Below are 17,697 nucleotides of genomic sequence, written 5' to 3'. Positions count from 1 at the left end.
GCTCAACAAATGCTCCCTACCCTCACGATCGGACCCGGACAGAGTGCCGTGACAGTTGCATGGTGATCGTACTGAATGATGAATCGAGTATGATACGGGTAACGTTAAAGATCTCAAAAAAGAGACACTTAGGAGCAGGTTTATATGTCACAATTGTATAGGGGAAAAATATATTTTGTGGTAAAAATATAGAAAAAGAATTTATTGTTAGTTTATGTCCAATAACAAACAAGCCTAACTTTTACGGAGATCAATCAGGATCTCATGACATTGTATTAGGATCACATAAATTCTTTTCTCACTCATCGTCACCCACTTCCGCCGTAATCTTCAATAAGATCCAACTTCGAAAAAGTTGCCTCAAACCCATCACGACCCATTATCATTAGTGAATCACAGAACTGAAAAGATCTGCCTGTAACTGCACACTAAACTAATAAAACTCACCAAATGACAGAGGACCCGCCCGCCCGCAGTAAATCTACCACAATATTTACACAATTGCGCATTGCACTGCCGAGTGGAGTGTGAGGAGAATGCACTAGGGCGTCTAACCAAACTATCTAGGGTACGATAGATCGTCCAGCATGGTGGGGGGGGGAGGGGTGGTGGTCACACACCTTTTGCAAACGTGTTACAACACACCCAGTAGAAAACGTTCAGCTGCCGGTAGTGTACCCCAGAACAGTACCAGCGTGATTGAGCAATAATGGATAGGAAGATGATAACATTCGGCTTTCGTAAAGAAAATGCCTGCAAATGGGATAAACTTTATCGCTCCGTTTAGTTGTGTTCTTTGTTTTTTTTTTTACAGTTGACATCATGCTTACGTTATCAAAGATTGAAGAGCCGCAGGTTTTTGAGATGCAATCCAGCAGAGCCGTGCAAGTACGGCTGGTCGGTCGGTTTTATCTGTCGATGTGCATAGGGGATGCTCTGGCTCTGGATGCTCTGACGTTAGCAGAATCATTGAAAAGTGTAATTATTCTATGACAACATCAGCACTACCTTCGGAGTGGGTGGGTGAGTGGATGTTGTACAACAAAAATTAAATGAGATGCGTTCCGGTACGCAGACTTGCGACGCGTTGCAAAGATAAACAATTTGAATTATTATCCAGAGATACACCTTGTTGCATGGGATGTGGGCTGGGAAGTTACATTAAATTTGTTTAAAATCGTATACTAACATAAATAAAGCTCCAAGATTCCAAGCAACAAATTGGAAGCAATTTTTAGTGTTCTGAAGATAAAGGTAAGAAGCTACGACTTGCTATATCCACTTATTTCTATTAAATCAAACTGAAGATACCAAATTTCCAACAGTCAAACAGATTAAGCGATCACCGGTAACGCATTAGACCAGTATGATAGTTTTCTTCTGTGGAAAGAGTAAGTGAATAAAATTACTATTAATTAACAAAAAAAAACTCACCCTCACAGCGCATGCCTGATAAGGGGAAAACATGCATCGAGAAGCAATTAGCCCGAAGGTAACCAAGCGGGTAGCGAGAGAAATTTCCACCGTTGCATAGTTGCGTCAATTGATTGCTTGTATTTAATTTTCTATTGGATAACTGTTAAAATATGATAAATAATTTGCTCTTCGTTTCCGAAACGGTGAGGAAAAAAGCAAGTGACAAGGGGATCTAGTGTTAGGAATTCGCTTAACTGTTTTAAAACAATTATCTAAACATATTCAGTAATTATTAACTACAATTAATTGTAACTTCAGACACATGTTAATGTGATTGTCGGGAAACGGTAACCTGTAAAAATTACGTATTATTTTAGGATAATTACTAATAATACAATGTCCAAGTATCACGCATAGCCCCGAAATTATTACCTGAGACCTGGCCTGGTCGACAGAGAAAATATCGCAAGGAGCGTGATTGAATAAAAACATTATTTATCGACACATTGACCGAGAACTCGGCGGCTTTTAAAAAAAATAACCCGTTTAGCCTTGCTGTTTTGCTCTCCACTGCAACAGTTTTGTTTTCCATTCGATCGCGACCAAAGCCTTATGTGGCAGAACAGATTTTTACGGTCAATGCCATCGAAAGTGACAACGCGTCGCGGTGTCGGATGGTACACCGGATGGTGTGAAAGTGAAACTGACGTCGATCCAGTTGGCGTCAAAAGAGGTTTGCATTGTTCGTTTATCATGTTTGCTGGTCGCTTCCGTGCCTGCCTCCGCATCAAGACGTATTAGGACATGATTGTTGCGCACAGCTTTGTGTTTGGGGAGTGTGCTCAGTAGATATAGCAAACACGCATTTATTTGTTTATCCGCTTTCGTCAAGGATGTTTCGCGCAATTTCAGTTACATTTTAAGCTGATGCGATATTGAATCAACGAGTGACAGCAAGAGGATGCTGCAACAACTTCGGGTCTTTCTCGAGAAATCAAACAAACATGGATCAATAACTCCATTTCCAAGCTTAGGTACTTGGGTTGCCCTTAACCCCAAGTGTTAAGAAAGATAATATAAGGTCAGTCAGACGGACAGTTGGACATTTTTCAATTTATTGGGAGGTTTGTACATCGAAGGACTCTTCGTCTTCTATTCGCGAGGAAGATTGTATCCTTCAAAATTTGTCACGACTCTTGTCTAAGCTCCCACATTCAGAGGTTTGCTTACGCTGTTAACACATCGACTATCTAGAGTCTGAAGCCTGTTTCTGAGGTATTGGAGCGCAGAGTACCGGGACTAAGTATCACAAATCCTTTGTCCCCTTTCAGGTACTGGTCTAGGTATATTGTAGTCATTCAACTTCGTATTATTCCTTATGAGATGACCTTTGACATCTAGGTATCTTTGGTGATTTTAGTTTGAGCGAACCAAGATAAGCCAGAATTTCGAATGAAGAATAAATTAGTACACATACAGGACCTATCTTAACTAGTGATATGCGTATCCGCATATCACAACAGCAAAGAACCGATAAATGAAGCAGACGTTACAATCCTCCAAGCGATGAATCACAATCAAACTAATCACATGCAAACAAACCAGTACAAGCTGTCAATCAGATGATCGAATCTTCACAGACGTCCGCCGCTTTACATCTATAATCGTCTTTCTATCAATCACATGCACATGATAACGAACGTAACCGCTGGTCACATTACTTCCTACTCACGTGCATTATGATCCTGACACCGGTTCCGATTAATTATCATTCGAAAACCCGAAACCCACGGACGATAAAGTAGCCGAAGCGCAAGTTTAATGCATCGTTTGACCATCGTGCGAAATGTTTTACGAAAGCTGATCACACGACACGACCCTAAGAAAAAAAAATCCGTAACTCATCGTACCGGAATCAGGCGCGTACATATTTTTTGGGAATAAAGATAATCATTATCTTCCCGGTTCTCTCGAGGAGTGTAATTGCCTGTCGATAGGGGCTTATCGAATGGGGCTTGATTGCCGAATTGCCCGATATTGGGAGGCAGTGGTTTTCTATAAAAGTCCAGTACAGAAGGCATGCTGCGGCTGAGACGAGTGTCGTGCAGTGAAACAGTGTACAACAGTGTTTGGCAGTTCGTGTGGATCTAATGTAAGTTTGGTGCAAGTGTAGAGCATAAGACAACGGTTGGTGTTGCAATACCTTCGAGAAGAAGTGGCAAAAAATCTTAGATAAGCTTAAAGTTTGCTTCGCTATTCATTGAGAATCAGTTTTAACTTAACAATGTCTTAGCTCATGTTAGACAGAAGTCATCTCTGTCAAGACATTAAATACAAAGCATTATCGGTAAAGTGATTCCTGAATAGTCCAATAAAAATCGTGAACAAGCAGTTCTGCATCAGCTGAGGTACTAGTGCGAAACAAATCGATTAACGTTTGAGTTAACGCGTGTCTTATCAGTGTTGGGCACGTTGATAGAACCTGATTGAGATTATCTTTTTTCCAATCCATGACGTACCTACGATATACGTGGTGCAGATAGTAACAGAGCACTACTGAAAAACACACATTCCGTTGCCTTCTTCTTCGAGGTGAATGGAATTAAAATAATGGAAAACAATCGCGAATGGTGGCAATATTGCTTTGGCGTGTTCGATTAATAAATTCACACTGCGGACAGCTGATTAGAGAGCAATTTTTGTGATGTTGATACTCACCACTGATAAGCTGCTGCGATAAAGCGGATAAATTGCGGCCTGCGCTTAGTCCGCACAATGACTTATTGTGGGCGGGAACGGGGAAAGCGCCCTGTCAGCATTACGCCTTATGCTGACGTTCCATCTCGCTTTGTTGTGCTTGCAGATAAAGGTGACAATGGCCACCTCCAGCTGGGATAAGTTTATCCTACTGCTCTGGAAGAACTGGATCATCCAGAAGCGTCACTATGTGCAGACGCTGTTTGAAATCCTGATCCCTGCCATCGCCTGCGTGGTGCTGATAGTGGTCCGTGGTCTCGTCGATGCGGATGTGTACGATGAACCGACCACATGGAAACCGCTGGAAATAAACACCGTGCGACATATGATGTAAGTTGGTCGAGCGTTAGACCCAAACGGTACTTACGGTGGCGATACTTACCCCTTTGACGTTTGCAGGCCAGAATTGAATCCCAATATAACGCCGCCGATAACGTTCATGCTGGCGTACAGCCCCCAAACACCGCTGACGGAGCGGATCATGCGGAGGGCCGTCGATCAGATACTGGAACCAATCGATATAGCCGGTTTTGATAACGGGCAGCGCATGGAGGACTTCTTCCGGCTTAACTACTCTCTAGCAGGTGTGGAATTTCCAGAAAGCTTCAGCAACATCGATACCCTGCCGGATAACGTTACGGTTTCGCTACGATTCCCGGGCGAGATGCGAACCCTGCAGGACGACTTCACCGCTTTCTGGGCGAACTGGGCAACGGAACTGATGTTTCCCGCGTTCCAGATCGCAGGCGCTCGTGAGCGTGAGCGAGACGATGGCGGGTATCCGGCGAACTACTACAATGAATCATTCATCACGGTGCAGAGTGCCGTGTCGCGGGCGCTCATTTTAGAGCGCGATCCTTCATTCGCACTGCCGGATATATACCTGAACGTAAGCGATGAGATGAGAATTTCGGGTATTTGCTGAGCGAGCTACTAACGTCACTTACCTGCTAACTCCCTACAGCGTTTCCCCTATCCACCTTACTACAGTGATCCACTGCTGACCGGGTTCGAAAATCTGCTCCCACTTATCATAGTGATCGCGTTCTTCTACACCGCCATCAACACCGTCAAGTACATCACGGTCGAGAAGGAGAAGCAACTGAAGGAGGCAATGAAGATTATGGGCCTGCCGAGCTGGTTGCACTGGTCGGCATGGTTTGTGAAGTGTTTGCTGCTGCTGATCGTCTCGATCTCGCTGATAGTGGTGCTGCTGTGCGTGAATATAACCACCAACACCGACCTGGCCATCTTCGAGTACGCGGAATGGACGATCGTTTGGTTCTACCTGTTCGTGTTCAGCATCACAACGATCTGCTTCTGCTTTATGGTGAGCACGTTCTTCTCCAAGGCTAACATTGCGGCCGGTATTGCCGGTTTGCTGTGGTTCATCCTGATCGTGCCGTACAACATTGCGTTCTCGAACTACGACGACATGGCGGCCGGTGCGAAGTTGGCACTGTGTCTCTTTTCCAACTCCGCCATGTCGTTCGGTTTCATGCTGATGATGCGCCACGAAGGCACCGCTACTGGATTGCGGTGGTCCAACCTGTTCGATCCCGTCTCGGTGGACGATGATTTTTCCGTCGGTGACACGATGATCATGCTGCTGGTTGATGCCCTCCTCTACCTGCTGATAGCACTCTACGTGGAGAAGGTGTTCCCGGGCGATTTTGGCATTGCGGAACCGTGGTACTTCCTGTACACCAAGAAGTTCTGGTGTAAGGATGCACAGAAAAAGCACGAACCGGTGGCCACGCTGGACTTCACGACCGAGAACGCGGACAACATCGAACGAGAACCAGACGGCAAGTATGCGGGCGTCCGCATACGTAAACTGCGGAAAGAGTTCAAGAAGAACAAGGTGGCCGTACAGGGACTGAACCTGAACATGTACGAAGATCAGATCACAGTGCTGCTCGGGCACAATGGTGCCGGCAAGACCACCACCATGTCCATGCTGACCGGCATGTTTTCACCCACGTCCGGAACGGCACTAATCAATGGGTACGATATACGGGACAACATAGATGCGGTGCGCAGCTCGTTGGGACTATGTCCCCAGCACAACGTACTGTTCAACGAGATGACGGTGGCGGAGCATATCGAGTTCTTTGCACGCTTGAAGGGTGTGCCGCGAAACAAAATTAAGGAGGAAATTCGGCACTACGTGCAGCTGCTTGAGCTGGAAGACAAGCTCAACAAGCAGTCCCACACCCTGTCGGGAGGTATGAAGCGGAAGCTGTCGGTCGGCATAGCGCTTTGCGGTGGCTCCAAGGTGGTGCTTTGCGATGAGCCCACCTCCGGCATGGATCCCTCTGCCCGGCGCGCCCTGTGGGATTTGTTGATCAAGGAAAAGCAGGGCCGTACCATACTGCTGTCGACGCACTTCATGGACGAAGCGGATATACTGGGCGATCGCATTGCGATCATGGCCGAAGGTGAACTGAAAGCCTGTGGGTCTTCCTTTTTCCTGAAGAAACGGTTCGGCGTTGGCTATCGGTTGATCTGCGTGAAGGGTGCGAACTGCGACCGTGCTCGTCTAACTGGGCTGCTCAGAAGGCACATACCCACGATCGGCATCGACACCGACATCGGTTCGGAGCTGTCGTACGTGCTGAATGAAGACTTTACAGCCGTGTTCCAGGATCTGCTGCGCGATCTGGAAGAGAATGTGGAACAGTGCGGCATAACTAGTTACGGCATCTCGTTGACCACGCTGGAGGAAGTGTTTCTGCGTGTCGGAAGCGATTCATACGCGTTGGATCAGAAATCGGGCTCGAACGATACCGAGCAGGACGGTAATGGGGTCAGCTTTGGCGCCTCAAACGTCACGATGAATCAGACGAGCGATACCCAACCACTGCTGGACGGTTCCGGCTTGGTTTGGAACCAACTGTTTGCCATGCTGCTGAAGAAGTACATTTCCACCAAACGAAGCTGGGTGCAGATGCTGGTCCAAGCGTTGATACCGATCTACTTCGTGATCGTTACCGTCATCATCGTACGGACCTTCCCGGGACAGACGGACCTACCTCCGATACCGATCAATGTGTACAATTACAGCGAGACAAACACGATCCTCCAGGCTTCATCGCCTGGCAGTCCGTTCGTTGACGGATTCAGAACACTGTTCGGTGCGTATCCAAACACCCATCGGTTACAGGTGATCGACAAGGATATCGTGGAGTACATTCTCGATCTGGTAAGTACGCAGCAAACTTTGCAGTGAGTTCGGCTCCTTCAGCTAACCAATTTCCTACGCACTCCTCCTCACCAGTCGGTCGAGAATATAGGTCTGGTTAACCGGGAGTTCATGGCGGCGGCTTCTATCACCCCGACGAATCACACCGTTTGGTGGAACCCTACCGGCTTTCACACTGCCCCTTTGGCGCTCAACTTCATGTACAACGCCATCATCAAGTCGATCAACACCAACTTCGAGATCACCATTATCAACAAACCGCTACCGTTCAAGGCTGAAACGAGGGTAAGAATGGCGGCGCCTTCGAAAGCGACTTGAAAGACTTCCAACAAGGCATGCCACATCTCTGACGATCCTTTCCCGTTTCAGTTCACGCAACTGCAGGCAGGCAACAATCTCGGTTTCCAGATATCGTTCAACACGGGTTTCGCAATGTCCTTCATTGCGGCACTGTACATCATGTTCTACATCAAGGAGCGCACAAGCCGTGCCAAGTTGCTGCAGTTCGTCAGCGGTATCAATGTGTTTACGTTCTGGATCGTGTCGTTCGTCTGGGATTTCTTCACGTACGTCATCACGGCACTCATCTACATTGCGACGCTGGCCGCGTTCCAGGAGGAGGGTTGGGCTTCCTTCGAGGAGCTCGGCCGTGTGTTTTTGGTGCTGATAGTGTTCGGTTTGGCGTTCCTGCCCGTGACCTATCTCTTCTCGTACTGGTTCGAAGTACCGGCGACGGGTTTCGTGAAGATGATGATAGTGAACATATTCAGCGGAACGATCTTCTTTACCGCCGTGTTTCTGCTCGGATTTGACGGGTTCGATCTGAAGGACGTGGCAAACGGTCTCGAGTGGGCGTTCATGATATTCCCACTGTTCTCGCTCAGCCAGAGTCTGAGCAACATTAACGTGCTGTCGACGACCGAGTCGGTCTGTCGGGAACAGTGCACGGAGGAGACGGCCGCCCTCTGCTCGCAGGAGTACATCTGCAGCCTCCTGCCGCAGTGCTGCGACACGAACATCTTCTCGTGGGAAACGACCGGCATCAATCGGCAGCTGATGTACATGGGAGTGGTGGGGCTGGTCGGATTCCTGATACTGATGGGCATCGAGTTTCGTGTGGTGGAGCGAATGTTGAAACGTCGTAAGCGATCGTCCGGGACGGCACTGCCACCGGCCAGTGAAGACCCCACCATAGATGGCGATGTCTGGGAGGAGAAGAGACGCGTCAAATCGTTGTCCGACGGTGAGGTGTCCAACACAAACCTGGTGATTAACGAGCTGACCAAGTACTACGGTAAGTTCCTGGCGGTAAATCAACTCTCCGTGTCGGTGGAAGGTTCGGAATGTTTCGGATTGCTCGGTGTTAACGGAGCTGGCAAGACGTCCACGTTCAAGATGCTCACGGGAGACGAAAACATTTCGGCCGGTGAGGCATGGGTGAAGGGTATCAGCCTCAAGAGCAACCTCAACCAGGTGCATAAAGTGATCGGCTACTGTCCACAGTTTGATGCGCTGCTGGAAGATCTGACCGGCAGGGAAACGTTGAAGATATTTGCACTGCTGCGCGGCATCCCGAAGCACGAGATTGGCTTCGAAACGTTGCGTCTGGCCGAGGAGCTTAACTTCATGAAGCACATCGACAAGCGCGTGAAGGAGTACAGTGGTGGTAACAAGCGAAAGCTTAGCACGGCACTGGCCCTGTTAGCGAATCCTGCCGTCGTGTATCTGGACGAACCGACCACCGGTATGGATCCGGGAGCGAAGCGTCACCTGTGGAACGTCATTATCGACGTGAAGAAGGCGGGCAAATCCATCGTCCTAACCTCGCACAGCATGGAGGAGTGTGAAGCCCTCTGCACCCGGCTAGCCATCATGGTGAACGGCGAGTTTAAGTGCATCGGATCAACGCAGCACTTGAAGAATAAGTTCTCCAAGGGCTACTTTTTGACCATCAAGCTCAACCGTACGGGTGACGGCTCAACGGCTAATAGCGACCCGGTGAAACAGTTCGTGGCACACAACTTTTCCCAAGCAGTACTCAAGTAAGTGTAATCTACTGCTCCCGTTTGTCCGGTTAACGCCGTGACCAATCGGATTAAATCTGTCGTTTCGTTACAGGGAGGAATACCACGACTCTCTAACGTATCACATCACACAATCCGAGCTGAAGTGGTCCACAATGTTTGGGCTGATGGAGCAGGCGAAAAAGACACTTGACATCGAAGATTACGCACTGGGACAGACGTCGCTCGAGCAGGTTTTCCTGTTCTTCACCAAATATCAACGAGTGACGGACGACAACTAAGACCCTTAGAGTCTTAGTTCCCATTAGTTCGTTAAGTTCTAGCTTTACCATTCACAACTCTTCATTGATGAAGCACCACCACCAGGTTCGCAGTCATGTTCGTGTACCTGATACAGCGGTTCGTTGAAAGGCGGAGAGCTGGGAGGAATAGTAACACTCAACGCGTATGCCATTAGTATGCCCCACACACACACACCGTAACGGCACTGGTTTTTTTTTTTCTGCTGCTACTACCCGTACCAACCCACAAACAGTCGTCCCAACGCACGTGAATCATTGATGAGATTTCGCTATCATTAATCCACTGGATCAATTTTGCGTTCGGTGTCGGGAAATGGGTGTTATGGGCCGTACCACCGAAGCGTCGTGTTATCGTGGCCCGTTGAAGGGAGTAGAGCCGCTCGGTTTTGCTAAACGCACAAAAACCCTCTCAAACCGATCGGTCGACGAGGCCGGATAGTGGCACATCGATAAATGTCCGACCATCGGTGAGAAGCGTTTCAGTCGGGTCCGTAACGCAGTGTAGTGAAAGGTTTCGTCAGTAAACGTGCGGGCTTGGTCACAGGCCAGTCTCCCAGTTTCACGGTGCGTGAAACAACATTGGTTTGCTCGAGTGTGTTATGTGCAGGATAATATAGGACCAGGAGAGTTGTAATTGTGCCTGACAGGAGAGGTACATTAGCCAAAACACCTAGTATTATAAGCCATCGGCAGGAGGAGGCGGTTCCCACCGCGTAGAAAGTTAATTATGGACGTGAGGTGGTTTTCGGTCGAGACCGTGCAACCGTAGGTGTAGCAACTAGCCGAATGTTTCGACCATGAACTCTGTAATGACTCTGGTGCAAGTTGAAGGACATTCTCAAATAAAAATAAAGGCTTGTAATGTTTCGAACGGTGCGTAACGCATAACATCAGTGAGAAATTCCCATGGCATCGACAAAGCATCCCGTTACAGTGATAACATGCTTATGAAAGTAGTCGTCTATTTGGTGGTGGATAACGTTGGTTCCTCCCATTTGGCAAATACAGTTTTAGCAACCATAAAACTGCAGTGAGTGTAACAAACCGATAACGTCACAGGAAGATGCCTGCCATAGAAATTCATGAGTACGGTTGACCGGAAAGCGTTTGATGAATCATCCGCTTGCAGAGTGTTCTGGAGTGACATTACAAATTTGTCGAAAAGCTTACACGTTGTTAAGGGTAAAGCGCACCATCATTGTCCGGGACCGGTCAGCAAAGTGCTAAATCATTGCAAAACGTAAGAAACTCATTGTCCGATACAGGTGTGAGCTATAGCACCACGCAAAAGAAGCTCACTTATCCTGATAGGCTAAGCCGGCATCGCGATAACGATTATCGCACCCGAGGGGGGTGTTTTTGGTTCAGATTTTCAAACCATTCTACTAGTGTGTTTCTATTGCGCACCGGAAATAATTGCCAGCTTGTAGCGATAGGATGGGGAGAGGCGTCGGAAGATATTTCTACACCAAAAGACAAAAAAAATTGGTCCACGTCCATGGCGCACCATAATGTCCATGAGTGATGCTGATGAAATGAAGCAAAAATAAACAACCTCCAATTTTCACACCATTGCAGCCGACTGAACCGATTGCCAAAAATGAGCACCTCAAGCTGGGGCAAGTTCGTCTTGCTCCTGTGGAAAAACTGGATCATCACCAAGCGACACTACCTACAAACGTTCTTCGAAATAGCCATTCCCATACTGGCCTGCATTCTGCTGATAGTGATCCGCGGATTGGTCGATGCGGAGGAGTTTGACGAGCCGACCGTATTTAACCCACTCGAGCTGGACACGATTTCACACCTCAGGTAAATCGCTACCAGCGGCGTAGTACTCCCTAGAACCCCCCGGGCTTATTGGTGAATCAATCTTTACACGCAGGAACAATCGAGAGATAGAGCCCGCCATCATATATTCGATCGCGTACTCACCCCAGAGTCCCTTGCTGCAAAGCATTGTGCAAAGGTCGGTCTCCTATCTGGATGAAGCATTGGAAGTGCTGCCCTTTGCTAATGCTACATCCATGCAGGTCCATCTGCAGGTGAACAACGTCTTGGTTGGGGTTGAATTTCCCGACGCTTACGCAGTAAGTAACCGTGTGCCGTTTAGGTGGCAGCACGTATGACTCATTCCGCTTCCTTCTCGTACGCTAGACCTTATCGCAGCTACCGGAACAAACGATACTATCCCTGCGTTACCCGAGCGAGATGCGAACGTTCCGCGAGACGGGGTCCGAGTTTTGGAACAACTGGCAGACGGAGCGTATGTTTCCGACCTTTCAAGTCCCGGGTGCCCGTCAGTATGAGCGTGACGACGGTGGATATCCCGCGAACTACTACAACGAAACGTTCCTGCAAATCCAGAGTGCCATTTCTCGGTCCATCGTGCAGGAGCGCGATCCCGGCTATCAGTTTCCCGATGTCTACCTGAGCGTAAGTGACCGGACGGATGTTCTGGGAACGTCTCACGCCTAACTCTGTACCACCGCTCCTCCATCCACAGCGCTATCCGTATCCACCGTTCTACAGCGATGTGCTGCTGACCGGGTTGGAAAACTTGCTTCCGCTGATCATTGTGATCGCGTTCTTCTACACCTGCATCAACACGGTGAAGTACATCACGGTCGAGAAGGAGAAGCAGCTGAAGGAAACGATGAAAATTATGGGCCTCTCGAGCTGGCTGCACTGGTCCGCCTGGTTCGTCAAGTGCATCATACTGCTCATTATTTCGATCTCCCTCATCACGGTACTGCTGTGCGTTAGCATCACAACCAACACCGAGCTGGCCATATTTACCTTCGCCAACTGGTTCGCCATCTGGTTCTACCTGTTCATGTACAGCCTTGCCACCATCACGTTCTGCTTCATGATGAGCACCTTCTTCTCGAAGGCCAACACGGCGTCCGGCATTGCCGGGCTGATGTGGTTCGTGTTTGTGATGCCGTACAACATTGCGTTCTCGAACTACGACACGATGTCACTGTCGGCGAAGTTGGCACTCTGTCTGTTCCACAACTCGGCCATGTCGTTCGGTTTTATGCTGATCATGCGCCACGAAGGTACGACCAACGGGTTGCAGTGGTCCAACATGTTCGATCCGGTCACGGTGGACGATGATCTGAGCGTTGGCGCGACCATGATGATGCTGCTGGCCGATACGGTGATCTACCTCGTGGTCGCGCTCTACGTCGAGAAGGTGTTCCCCGGTGAGTACGGTGTGGCCGAACCGTGGTACTTCCCGGTGACGAAAAAGTTTTGGACAAACAAGGTCACGCCGGTGGAGAGTGATGCGGAGGGCGCCCAGCAGTCCGATGCGGGTTCCAACAGTGTAGAGCCAGAGCCGGTCGGGAAGCATGCGGGCATACGTATCAAGGGTTTGCGGAAGGTGTTCAACAAGACGAAGGTCGCCGTGAAAGGGCTGCATTTGAGCATGTTCGAGGATCAGATAACGGTGCTGCTGGGACACAACGGTGCCGGCAAAACGACCACCATGTCGATGCTGACCGGTGTCTTCTCGCCCACGTCCGGTACGGCGCTCATCAACGATTGTGACATCCGGACGAACATAGAGGGGGCACGCACATCGCTCGGACTCTGCCCGCAGCATAACGTACTCTTCAACGAGATGACCGTTTCGGAGCACATCAAGTTCTTCGCCCGGTTGAAGGGTGTCGAGAGGAAAAAAATACCGCAGGAAATTGATCATTACGTGTCGGTGCTGCAGCTGGAGGATAAGCGGCACTCCCAGAGTCACACACTGTCCGGTGGTATGAAGCGGAAGCTGGCCGTCGGCGTTGCACTGTGCGGTGGGTCGAAGGTGGTGTTCTGCGATGAGCCCACCTCTGGCATGGATCCGACCGCACGGCGCGCACTGTGGGATCTGCTGATACAGGAGAAACGAGGCCGAACCATTCTGCTGTCCACGCACTTCATGGATGAGGCGGATATACTGGGCGATCGTATCGCAATCATGGCGGATGGCGAACTGAAAGCGGCCGGTTCTTCGTTCTTTTTGAAGAAACGGTTCGGTGTCGGTTATCGGTTGATTTGCGTGAAGGACGATCAGTGCGATTCGAAGCGTGTTACTGCCCTGATGGGAAAGCACATTCCCAACATACAGGTGGACACGGACATCGGTACGGAGTTGTCGTACGTGCTGGACGACAACTACACGGCCCTGTTTCAACCACTGTTGCAGGATCTGGAGAGTCATTCCACCTCGCTGGGGGTTAGCAGCTACGGCATATCGTTAACGACGCTGGAAGAGGTGTTTCTGCGCGTTGGCAGCGATTCCCATATGCTGGACAAAAAGCCAACCGACGAATCGGATGCCGCTCGTCCCTATGCCTTGGAACCCTCGAACGGATCCACTGTCACACTAGCGCTAGAACAGGATCAGAAGCTGCTCACTGGGTTTCCGCTGCTCTCCAACCAACTGCTGGCCATGCTGCTCAAGAAGGCGATCGCGACCAAGCGCAGCTGGATCGCGCTGCTCGTACAGATCTTTATACCGATCTTCTTCGTGATCATGACCGTCGTGATAGTGCGCTCGTTTCCCGACTCTCTCGCCATGCCTCCACTGACGATTGATTTCGACAGTTACACCACTACCGTCACGGTGCTCGAAGGCACGGCAGCCGATACGGGCGTGATACAGGCGTACCAGCAGCTGTTCGAAGGAACCGGATCAAGTCGGTCGCTGCTGACGATCACGGAACCGATGGTGGACTACATCCTGCGGCGATACGGACAGAATTTGCCGCAAGTGAATAATGAGTTCATGGTGGGTGCATCTATCACACCGACGAATCACACCGTATGGTTTAACGCGCAAGGATACCACACGGCACCGCTGGCAGTGAACACGTTCTACAACGCAATGTTGCGGACGGTCTGTTCCCAGTGTTCGATACTGATCACAAACCATCCACTACCGTTCCGTCCGGAGACTAGGGTAGGTATAGAGGGGGATAGGAGTACTGTTAGGCTCTCTCTCTCTCTCTGTCTCTCTCTCTTCTTGGCTTATAACTTGGCTACTAAGGTCATGGGCTGCCATTTCTGGCTTACTCATACTTATTATCACCAAGCCGTATAAAGTCGATTCTTGCTACGGGGGGATGGGTCCGGATGGGATTTTGGTCCGGGGTCCGTTCGTGTGAAGACCGGCACAGCTACCATCATGCCACCGAGCCGACTCCGTGTACTGTTAGTCTGTAGTTCCTTTCGTTCGAAAAAAAAACCAATCACCATTTCGTCTCGCTTCAGTTCACACAACTGCAGGCAGGTAACAACATGGGCTTCCAGCTTGCGTTTAACACGGGCTTTGCAATGGCATTCGTGGCTGCCCTCTACATCATGTTCTACATCAAGGAGCGTGTGACCCGGTCGAAGCTGTTGCAGTTCGTTAGCGGTGCCAACGTGCTCGGGTTCTGGCTGGTATCGTTCCTTTGGGATTTTATGACGTTCTTTGTGACGGTTATGTTTTACGTTGCCGTGCTGGCTGCTTTCCAAGAGGACGGATGGTCAACTGGGGATGAGATTGGTGAGGCATTGAGGTTCCTTTCCTGTAGCTTCGTTACTGACATGAGTTTCGCTTTACTTCTCCCTCTAGGGCGCGTAATTCTCGTAATGGTCGTGTTTGGATTTGCCTTCCTGCCCCTGACATATCTCTTCTCGTTTGCCTTCGATATACCGGCGAGCGGTTTCGTCAAGGTGATGATCCTGAACATCTTTACCGGTACGATCTTCTTCATGACCGTGTTTTTGCTGCTGTTCGATGGGTTTGATCTGCGCAACGTTGCCGAGGGCATGGAATGGGCCTTCCTGATATTCCCACTGTTTGCGCTTAGCCATTCGCTGAGCAACATGAACATTGCGGCTGCCACACAGCAGGTGTGCGATACACAGTGTGGGCTAATACCGAACTGTACCCAGCAGCTGCTGTGTCAACTATTTCCTCAGTGCTGCAGTAAGTGAACGGTTTGGGCGGACAATTCGCGAATGCTACTAATGTCTCTCTCGCCTGTTCTAGATACGGAAATCTTTACCTTCGAGCGCACCGGCATCAGCCGCAACCTGATGTACCTGTTCGTGGTGGGTTTGGTTTCGTTCCTGTTGCTCATGTGCATCGAGTACCGCGTAGTTGATCGTGTATTCAGACGCAAAACCAAACAGGCGGCACCACCGACCGACGCGGACGACATCGACTCGGACGTGCGCATGGAGAAGCTGCGTGTCCGCGGCCTGACGGAGGGCGAAATCGCTGCCAACAATCTTGTCCTGCGGGACGTGACCAAGTACTACAAGAAATTCCTCGCCGTCAATCAGCTTTCGCTGGCGGTGGAACATTCGCAGTGCTTCGGTTTGCTGGGCGTGAACGGGGCCGGTAAGACGACCACCTTCAAGATGATGACCGGCGACGAAAGCATTTCGTTCGGCGAAGCATGGGTCAACGGGGTGAGCTTGAAGAGCAACATGAACGAGGTGCACCGCCGGATCGGTTACTGTCCACAGTTCGATGCACTGATCGATGATTTAACAGGCCGTGAGACGTTAAGAATTTTTGCCCTGCTGCGCGGAATTCCGAAGCCGGAAATAGCGGCACTGTCGAACCGATTGGCGGAAGAGTTGAACTTCGCCAAGCACATCGACAAGCAGACGAAGGCGTACAGTGGGGGTAATAAGCGAAAGCTAAGTACGGCTCTGGCCCTGATGGGAAATCCTGCCGTCGTGTATCTGGACGAACCGACCACCGGCATGGATCCGGGGGCACGCCGACAATTGTGGGATGTCGTGTGCAAAGAGCGTACAGCTGGAAAAGCGATCGTCCTAACCTCGCACAGCATGGAAGAATGTGAGGCACTATGCACCCGGTTGGCGATCATGGTGAACGGCGAGTTTAAGTGTCTCGGTTCAACACAACACTTGAAGAATAAGTTCTCCAACGGGTACTTCCTCACTATAAAGTTGAAGCGCACCGAGGAAGCCAACCAAGGACGAATCGAGGAAGTAAAGCAGTACATCCAGCAACGGTTCCCAGAGGCAGAATTGAAGTGAGTAATAGTTTTGAAATTCCAACCTGTGGCAAACTTCTCAAATATCAATATATCGTTCGCGTTTCTCTAGGGAAGAGTATCTCGAATCGGTGACGTACCAGATTCCGTCAGCCAACACACGCTGGTCGACCATGTTCGGCATCATGGAGGACGCCAAGAAGGTGTTAGATATCGAGGACTATGCATTGGGCCAGACGTCACTCGAACAGGTGTTCCTATTCTTCACGAAATTCCAACGGGTAGAAGATTAGGTAATCACACGCGACATCATCATACCTCAGGGACTGAAGGGTGTAGACATAAGGGGTAGTAATAATTAACGATCTTTAAGAAACTTACGGGTAGTTATTTATAATTGCGTGTGTGTACAAAGAGGAAATATTTATTAAACATGAAGACTATACTGTAAGCATGCATTATTAGAAATACACCAGCCAAAAAAAAAACTACAGCTTTTCAGAACTTCTTTTATCTGGACTCAATGGATTATTTCTAAACCGTCAGAACGGCGATAGTAATAAATAATATTAGCACATGAATAAGCTATTCAATTTTTTAGAGAACAGATGATACCAGATGTCATACCTCTGGTCAATTTGCTGAAGGATTTACAGAATAAAAACCTCCTCGTGTTTTAGTATCTTCTACGGGATGTTAAGGTATACACATCTGTAGTGTTGTGTTTCTGAATGAATCTTTAGTGAGGAGTCATTCAAACAAGGATTCGACTCTCAAAAGATTCATGAACCCTCAGATCAGTGACGGATCATGACTCTTGGAGGCATGATAGGGGAAAGGGACATGACGGACTAGTTGGAGACCTCCTGGAGAAATCTTGTATGATACATATGTATCATACAGGGTTTATTAATCTTTCAAATAGAGGTCCACATTCAAAGATTCATTCGGATTTATAAATGTGACTAAGATGCATC

At 49.2% G+C, this 17,697-nt stretch overlaps 2 protein-coding genes across 2 annotated transcripts; both read left to right on the top strand.

Annotated features, from left to right (window-relative positions):
- The first annotated feature begins 4,291 nt into the window (after positions 1-4,291).
- On the top strand, positions 4,292-9,683 carry LOC128707438 (phospholipid-transporting ATPase ABCA3-like). The gene is made up of 6 exons (XM_053802390.1): positions 4,292-4,503; positions 4,573-5,062; positions 5,138-7,378; positions 7,454-7,663; positions 7,748-9,420; positions 9,497-9,683. Exons 1-6 carry the CDS (start codon positions 4,292-4,294, stop codon positions 9,681-9,683), a joined length of 5,013 nt encoding a protein of 1,670 aa, XP_053658365.1.
- A 1,621-nt stretch (positions 9,684-11,304) lies between these two features.
- On the top strand, positions 11,305-17,013 carry LOC128709920 (phospholipid-transporting ATPase ABCA3-like). Its single transcript, XM_053804957.1, has 8 exons — positions 11,305-11,516; positions 11,590-11,794; positions 11,862-12,140; positions 12,211-14,661; positions 14,973-15,249; positions 15,319-15,675; positions 15,739-16,759; positions 16,833-17,013. The coding sequence occupies exons 1-8, from the start codon at positions 11,305-11,307 to the stop codon at positions 17,011-17,013; spliced, it is 4,983 nt and encodes a 1,660-aa protein (XP_053660932.1).
- The last annotated feature ends 684 nt before the right edge of the window (positions 17,014-17,697 follow it).

This window comes from Anopheles marshallii, chromosome 2 (genome assembly GCF_943734725.1).
Source record: "Anopheles marshallii chromosome 2, idAnoMarsDA_429_01, whole genome shotgun sequence".
In the NCBI taxonomy this organism is placed as follows: Eukaryota; Metazoa; Arthropoda; class Insecta; order Diptera; family Culicidae; genus Anopheles; species Anopheles marshallii.
This window is presented reverse-complemented; position numbering and strand designations above follow the sequence as displayed.

What these genes read in the sequence shown, in the direction of transcription:
- LOC128707438 (XM_053802390.1), top strand. Translation starts at nt 4,292, where the DNA reads ATGGCCACCTCCAGCTGGGATAAGTTTATCCTACTGCTCTGGAAGAAC. An exon ending in TGCCGGATATATACCTGAAC is followed by an intron (nt 5,063 to 5,137) that starts GTAAGCGATGAG and finishes AACTCCCTACAG; the next exon opens with CGTTTCCCCTATCCACCTTA. An exon ending in CGTTCAAGGCTGAAACGAGG is followed by an intron (nt 7,664 to 7,747) that starts GTAAGAATGGCG and finishes TTCCCGTTTCAG; the next exon opens with TTCACGCAACTGCAGGCAGG.
- LOC128709920 (XM_053804957.1), top strand. Translation starts at nt 11,305, where the DNA reads ATGAGCACCTCAAGCTGGGGCAAGTTCGTCTTGCTCCTGTGGAAAAAC. An exon ending in AATTTCCCGACGCTTACGCA is followed by an intron (nt 11,795 to 11,861) that starts GTAAGTAACCGT and finishes CTCGTACGCTAG; the next exon opens with ACCTTATCGCAGCTACCGGA. An exon ending in GTCAACTGGGGATGAGATTG is followed by an intron (nt 15,250 to 15,318) that starts GTGAGGCATTGA and finishes TTCTCCCTCTAG; the next exon opens with GGCGCGTAATTCTCGTAATG.